At 31.3% G+C, this 8,073-nt stretch overlaps 1 protein-coding gene across 1 annotated transcript in view; it reads left to right on the forward strand.

The window, feature by feature from the left end:
• Positions 1-5,562, forward strand: part of LOC108745887 (BRCA1-associated protein) — a 10,219-nt gene extending 4,657 nt beyond the window's left edge. The window contains exons 3-6 of the mRNA XM_018482291.1: positions 296-485; positions 3,770-4,088; positions 4,309-4,733; positions 4,935-5,562. Of these exons, the coding sequence (XP_018337793.1) occupies positions 296-485; positions 3,770-4,088; positions 4,309-4,733; positions 4,935-5,300 (1,300 nt within the window). The 3' untranslated portion in view covers positions 5,301-5,562. The remainder of the gene's footprint in view (positions 1-295; positions 486-3,769; positions 4,089-4,308; positions 4,734-4,934) is intronic.
• Positions 5,563-8,073: the final 2,511 nt, after the last annotated feature.

Consider the following 8,073-nt stretch of genomic DNA (forward strand, 5'->3'; position numbering starts at 1 on the left):
ATATATATATATATATATATAAGCATTGGAAAAGAAAATTGATTCAATTATTAAATAAAATCACATTCTTCAACTAATGTCATTCACAATATTTATCTAAAAATTCTCCATTAAAATTTTATTAAATATATGCTGTTAAACATTGAAAAGTTGCAATAACTCTTAATATAATGCATAACTTCTCTCGACATTTCCATTAAGAAAAAGTGGATTCTGATCAAATAGGAATTTTGTATACAATTAGCAATTTCAAAATATAATATCAATTACTCACGATTTTACCTTTTGATTACAGTGAATTGACTGAAATGCGTTGCGCTGCGGATCGCAGTCATACTATCTGTATCCTGTCGGTACCAGCAACAATGACTTGTCATGATCTTCTAACTTTCACAGCAGCTTGTCATCAAGATATACAATACTTCAGAATCCTCAGAGACGGCAGTCCAAATCAGTATATGGCTCTGATCACTTTTAGATCATCGGTGAGCGAACAGATGTTTGAAGTAATACAACATACTTCTAGTTTTAATAAATTAGAACAATTATCTTATTTTATATAAAATTCACATAATATTCATTAAATTTCCAACCTAATAAAGTAATATTCAGCATAAAAAGTTAATTAAAAATATAAGGGTCAAATCCTGACTGAGATAATACTTTCCGCAATAAGTTCTTTACCGAATTAATTTAGGGGGATTATTTCACATATAGAAATGTCCAAATGTTTCGGCACCTTATCATATTTATATTATTAGCATCTCAGATCGATTGTGTTTAATGTCCGAACGTTTCGGCGCAATCATATCTGAGATAATTAAAAGTAAGAGATAAAAAGAGCTGCGAGCCACTGTTAGTTCTTAATTGCTAATATTTAATGTCTTGTAAAATGTAAAATTTAAACAAATATTTCGTCCTTTCATCAGGATCTTTTCAATGTTAATATATAAACAAATCTTACATTAGTTTATACATCCCTACTTTACATCATCAGTCAAATCTTATAACGTTAAAAATTAATTTTCGATCTTTCTACTTGTGTAGTTGACAATAATTTCCATGTTTTCTTATCATGAATTGATTGCCCAGCAAATTATTATTCGGTATCTTGTGATCTAGTTCTCGTTTTCATCTATGTTTAGTAAATTGACTTACATTTTTTTATTATAAAACTATTATAACTATTATAACTTCTTAAATATAATACATATAATAAATTTTAAGATAATTAAATTCAAATTAAGAGTATTGTATTTAGAACATTTAACTTTGAATAATAAATATAATATATAGGGCAAGTAAGAGTCTAACATATAAATTTATATTCAACAACTAAGAAATTACAAATTTGAAGTTATTATATAATAATTGATTATAACATGTTTCGGCCTTAAGATTAGGCCCTCTTCAGATATACTAAACGCAATGTTACTACATTAAATCAGTATTGGTAATCATGGAATGTATGTATGTCAAGAGACTGGATGAAAGTGAACTGAGGAAACTAAATTGCTCGTTAAAAGATTGGAAAGATTGGAAAAGAATCTCAATACAGATATTTATCTTGTAGTGATGGGTTATTCTCGAGGGTTTATGCTCTACCAAAAATTTATAAACCAAACTGTCAGTATTATTGCGTCATCTATAAGTAGTCCATTATATACCTTAGCCTCCTTTCTACATAACATAATTATTGAGTCAATTCCAAAAGCGAAGAGCTATATAAAAAACAGTTTCCAACTTGTTGATAAACTAAGAGGAATGCATATAAATGATAATTATGAACTAATTTCATTAGACGTGGTATCTTTTTACGAACATTCCAATTGACATAGCCTTGAAATGTGTTAATAACAACTGGAATTTTATATCAGAAAAATGTAATTTACCAAAAACGGAATTTTGACTACAGTTCGCTTAATTTTAGATTCCACGTATTTTGTATTTGAATATTTATAAACAGAATTTTGGCACGCTCATGGAATCTCTTTTGTCACGTATCATTGCTGACTTGGTAATGCAAAAATTAGAAAGAATAGCATTGAGTTTATTTAATGATCACGTTTTTTTTATTTCCGATGATTTATGTGCTGTTCTATCATCTGAGGTTCTCACTTTTTTGGAATGCTTTAATTTGTTTCATCCACGTCTCCAACTCACCTTGGAGATTGAAGAAAATTTATTAAATTTTCTGGACGTCCAAATGATTAAAAACATGATTAAAAACAATCTCGTAACTTTGGATTGGTATCATAAATTTAGTTTTTTTTAGTTTTTCGGGTAGATTTTTGAATTTTTTCTCCAATCATTCATTTTCTCAAAAGAGGGATGTAACCTTCAGTTTGGTGGATAGAGCTATTTTACTGTCAGATTCTGAATTCCAGGAGAAAAATGTAACACTAATAATTGACATTTTATTGAATAATGACTATCCACTAAAACTCATTTTTGATACGATTAATAAGAGACTAAAAAGCATCTAAGTTAGAGGTGCAACGTTTGTTGATCGAGTTAATAATAACGAGGATCCATTGGTTGTTCCTATTATGGTATCTTTTATTCCGTCCTTGACTGAAAAATTTACTAAGTTTAATAGGAGTGATATCAAGATATCTTTTTTCAGTTCGAATAAACTACAAAAATATATCAAAGTACATAAGGATCCTCGTCCTCACTTCTCGAAAAATAATGTAGTTTATAAGATTAGTGCAATAATTGTGAGGCATTGTATGTAGGACAGACGGGGAGACAGTTAAAAATTCGAATCTCAGAACACCGAAATCATGTATGCTGGAACACGTCTTCCCATTCCGTTATAACTGATCATAGAGTAGAGTTAGAACATGTTTTTAATTGGAGTAATGTTGAAATCCTTGATGAAGAATTATGTTATAATAAACAGTTAGTTTCAGAGATGCTACATATTAAACAACAAAAAAAACAGCCTTAATCTTTAAACTGATACTGAGGGCTTACATAAAGCGTATATTACGATTGTAAACAAGGTCTGATTTTGTATTACCAAGATCACATTCGATCAATTATTTCGTTTAGTCAGTATGGGACTATCGTAACACAAATCTCTAATTTTATTCCGTGACTGATTTTACATCTTTTCATACAATTTATTTTTTATTCATTGGAGAATTTATTTTTATATAAAATATGACTGTATTACTCTCATTTTTGGATTACGGTTATATACAAATTATTTATAATCACTGACTAATATATTCTAACGAGCATCGTATCAATGATGTATAATTCTTCTGAATAATTGATGAGTGTTCTATCGAGGTAATGTATTTGCTTGCTTCATAATTAAATATAATTAATCTAATTTACATTTGTATTAGAATATAATGAAATTCTTTTCAATCGGTCTTCCAATCTTTTGGCGAGCAATTTCCTGAGTTCAACTTTCATCCAGTCTCTCGACATACGTATACATCGAATTCCATGACTATCAATACTGGTTTAATGTAGTAACATCATTGCGTTTAGTATATCTGAAAAGGGTCTAATCTTAAGGCCGAAACATGTTCGAATGTTATTATATAATAACTTCAAATTTGTAATTTTTTGATTAAATATAAATTTATATGTTAGACTTTTACTTATCCTATATTGTATTTATTATTTATTGATATAAAGAGTCCTTTATTATCATTAATCTTTGATCGATTATTGGCGTTCTCTATCATATTTATGTAAATATTAAAAATATGTTATTTAAAGTAAGAAACTTTTATTTTATGTATTTCAGAGCGCAGCAAGCGAGTTCTACGAAACCTTCAATGGTGTTCCCTACAACTCTCTAGAACCAGATGTGGTTTGTCACATGGTATTTGTATCCCGAGTCGAAATAGGGAATAATGGAATGCCCCTGAGTGGACACACAGAATTGCCATCATGCCCCGTTTGTCTTGAAAGAATGGATGAGAGTGTGGATGGAATCCTGACGATATTGTGCAATCATACTTTCCACTCCAGCTGCCTCGTTAAATGGGGTGACACATCCTGTCCAATTTGTCGATACGCTCAAACACCAGAGCCACTGGCAGATAGTCGTTGCATGGAATGTGGTAAATGTTTATCTAATTGCTTTGAATTGTTTAAACTTGAATCTAATTTAATAATTTTTTAAAGAAATTATTTCAAATTGTTTGATTAAATTTCATTTGTATAATAATATCTGGCACATTTCGCATTCTTTCAGAAAAAGACATGGTTTCGTTGGAAATGATTGGAATCTTCTGTCATATTAGAGGCCTCTTTTAATATGCTTTGCACGAATATCTTTAGTTGCAGATGCCAGCAATGATGCTTTATGGATTTGCTTGATCTGTGGTCACATAGGCTGCTCGCGTTATCATCAAGGTCATGCGTTTGAACACTACCGAGATACACACCATTGCTACGCGATGCAGTTAGGCAACAATCGCGTCTGGGATTACGTAGGCGACAATTTTGTGCATCGGTTATTACAGGACAAAGATGGTAAAATGGTAGAAGGTGGCTGCTCAACAACCAAGAGTGAGGGTGCCGCTATGGAGGATAAGGTAGATTCAGTACAATTAGAATTCACGTATTTGCTAACGTCACAGTTGGAAACGCAACGACAATACTATGAAGAGAGGCTCAATCGTTCAGAACAACGCTCCATAGCAGAGCTTACCGAGCTGAGAGATAAATTGGAACAAGTACTCGAGGAAAATTCACAGCTCAAGGTATATAATCCTTAAAAATAATAATAAAATGTGTATATTACTTTGTCTTCTTTTCCTCTCTTCTTTTTCTTTTATTCTATCCTTATTTCTCTTTCTTTTCCTTCCTTTTTTTTTTGCTTTCTTATTTTTCCTTCTCTATTTTTCTTAATTTTACTCCTTTTAATTATACTATGAAGAAAATGTGTTTCTTTATTTTAACAGAAACAATTCACAACGTTTAATCGCGACAAGCAGACGTTGGACAAGCGTCTACAACATTACACCAATAAATTGGCACAAATTCAAGCGGAATTAACAGAAGAAAAAGATCTGCGAAAGGCTCTAGAATTGAATCAGACTTCGTGGCAGATAAAATACAAGACATTACAAGATGAACTGTCCTCCAAAGAAGCAGAGATCACTGATTTAAAAGAGCAGAATCGGGATCTCATGTTTTTTCTTGAAGCTCAAAAACAAATTGATGAATCCGTCGATCGAGATGAGATTGCTACTGGTCGTATTGTTATTCCTCCTTCCCCTAAAAGCGAGAAATCATCTGGATCTCGTGGACGTAAAAAAAGGCATTAACTAGATAAAAATTGGAGGACTAAATCCAAGAATCGTGAGCTCTGGAGATAGTTTCTCTGAAAAGTGAAGTCAAGGATCTCTTTAGATCCGTCACGCCAGAAGAAAGAAAAAAACTTCATCAAAGATCACACTAGTTTACAAAAATTTGTTTTTTCAATTACTTTGGACCGGACTAAGTGTTTCTTAAAGATTTTTAAATGCTGAAAATGATGCCGCAAACAAAAAAATTCTAGCACGTCAGATTTCCAAGATAATTGAGGTTTAACACTTAAAAATTGACTTTTTTTGCGATATTTGAATTTTTTAATAAAGAAGGTTATTATTTTGAAATTTCGATTAGGAGTCATAAATGTATTATTCATCCCCTATAAAATGCATTTTTTTTTATTTCAATATCTTACTTTTTAGCCTTGTTATTGTGAACGATTAAAGATAGAAGCTATTTCGAATATGATGACCGCGTGGTACAGGATGGATAACGCTAAAATAACTTTAAAATAACAACGCGCATACATACACAGAGAGAAAGAGGGGAAAGAGAGAGTTGTTTTATGAAAAATATGTATAGTTGCATATTACAAATTGAAATTTTTTTTTTAAGCAACAATGTATTTTTATTATACCAGTGTGGATTAGTCTCATAATTCTGTGCATAAAAGTATCAAGGTACAGTTATCAAAATGTGATCCTAAGGACCATATTTCACCAACGCCGATCAAGCTTAATCGTGATAAACTGTCAACCGTAATTGATCGATTCTACTAAATAGCAAACGCGATTGGTCAATCAACGGCCGATTAAGCTAACTCTGATAAAAATAAAACGTAAAGCGAGTGTCAATAAAGCGTTAATTGGAGTAAACAAAGTTTAAGGAGGGAATAGCGCAAATGTAAATGAAATCCGTAAGGAATGAAAATTGGAACATAGAATGTAAAGGAAGTGTTAACTAAACGTTAAAAAAACATAAATAAAAGTATTGATAAGTTCTTCGCCAAACACGAGCAGAATGTTCGTTGAATGTAAACGGAGCATGATTAGGCAATCTAGAGAATGTAAACAGAGCATCGTCGAGTTCTTAGACGAACGTGAATGAAATATAATCGAGGTCCTTGGTAAGCAAATGATATTTTAAAATATATTTTATTTATTCGATAAATATCTAAAAAAAGTGCTTTCTTGGAACCTTAAGCCTGTATCAGACTACCGACTCTGCAAGCCGACCCGACTGCTAATTCTGACTGTCGACCAATAATGGATCAATCACAATAAGACTGATTCAATGTGATTAATCCATTATTGCTCGGCAGTCAGAGTTAGCGGTCAGGTCGGCTTGTAGAGTCGGTAGTCTGATATGGACTTTAGGGGCTCTTTTCAAAAAATTAGTCCATTAGAACACAACTGAAAATCTTTCAATCCGTATGGTTTTTTAAATTTGAGAAGTTAGTTTTCGCTAAGTCCCTCTGGTGGCGGTGCCGCGTACTACTCAACGACGCTTCGTTTATGTTCGCTGTACAACTCAATGACGCTCCGTTTTAAAATAATTTTTTTTATTGCTATATCCAGGAAGGAATAAAAAAAATATTTTAAACGTATGGGAAATGTGACAGATGTGTTTCGGATACACTTTACGGAGTGTTTGGAGAGAGTTCGTGAAGCGTATATGAATATTTAATACTACTAAGAGTCAATGGAAAGTCAATGAAGTGTTTAAGAAGCGTTAAAATTCTTTGTTCATTTTCATCAGGAAACTGGCGTTGGTGAAACTGGTCCTATGAAATTAATCCGCATACACATATGACGTTGCTGGAGTTATCATATTCAAAATAGCTCCTATTTTTAATCGTTCATAACATAGCTAAAAAATAAGATAAAGATTGAAATTAAAAAAATGCATTTTATAAATGTTTATAGATAAACAATATATTCATGACTCCTGATCGAAAACTTCAAGATAACATTAACCTTCTTTATTAAAAAATGTCAAATATCGCAAAAAAAAGTCATTTTTAGATATTAAACCTCAATTATCTTGGAAATCTGACGTGCTAGAATTTTTTTGCTTGCGGCATCGTTTTCAGCATCCAAAAATCTATAAGAGACATATAGTCCGGTCCAAAATAATTTTTTGCTGTAAACTAGTGTCATTAAACACTTAAAACTTTCTTTCATCAATGCAAAAGAAAATGCAATATTCTGAGTTAGAAGAACAATTATATAGTGAGGAAAAAAAGCCATGCATAAAAAAAAGAGTGTACTGAATTACTTAATTTTTAAAATGTGCGAAGAAGAAATACAATTGTTACGATTTTACCAAATTATTGTTTATTTTTTATTTAATTTACAGATATACTCTAATATAAGTTTAAGGCTATTGGTTTTTTACTATATTAGTGCATTTTTATTGGATTGCAATATCAGAAGCGAGAAATTATATAAATTTTCTTTGTATTATATTTCAAAATAAATTAATTGTTTCATATATCTCATATAGTCTCATCCCGCTTAAATCCCGGATTATCACGAAATTGATGGGAACTCGATTGTCCTGGTGAAAAAGTATGATCATGCGAAGATCTCAAATTATCAGCATTATCATAAATTTCATATGATTGTTGAGTCTGTGTCCTTCTTTTTTCTGCTAAAATTGTTGATCGCCTCCGCTCAAAGGCATTAAACGCACTTTTCGGCATTTGCGAGGACATGCGTTGTGATAAACCTATAAAAATACACAAGAAATACTCGAAAAATGTAATAAATAAAAATATACATAAAA

Source organism: Trachymyrmex septentrionalis, unplaced genomic scaffold, assembly GCF_001594115.1.
Source record: "Trachymyrmex septentrionalis isolate Tsep2-gDNA-1 unplaced genomic scaffold, Tsep1.0 scaffold155, whole genome shotgun sequence".
Lineage (NCBI taxonomy): Eukaryota > Metazoa > Arthropoda > Insecta > Hymenoptera > Formicidae > Trachymyrmex > Trachymyrmex septentrionalis.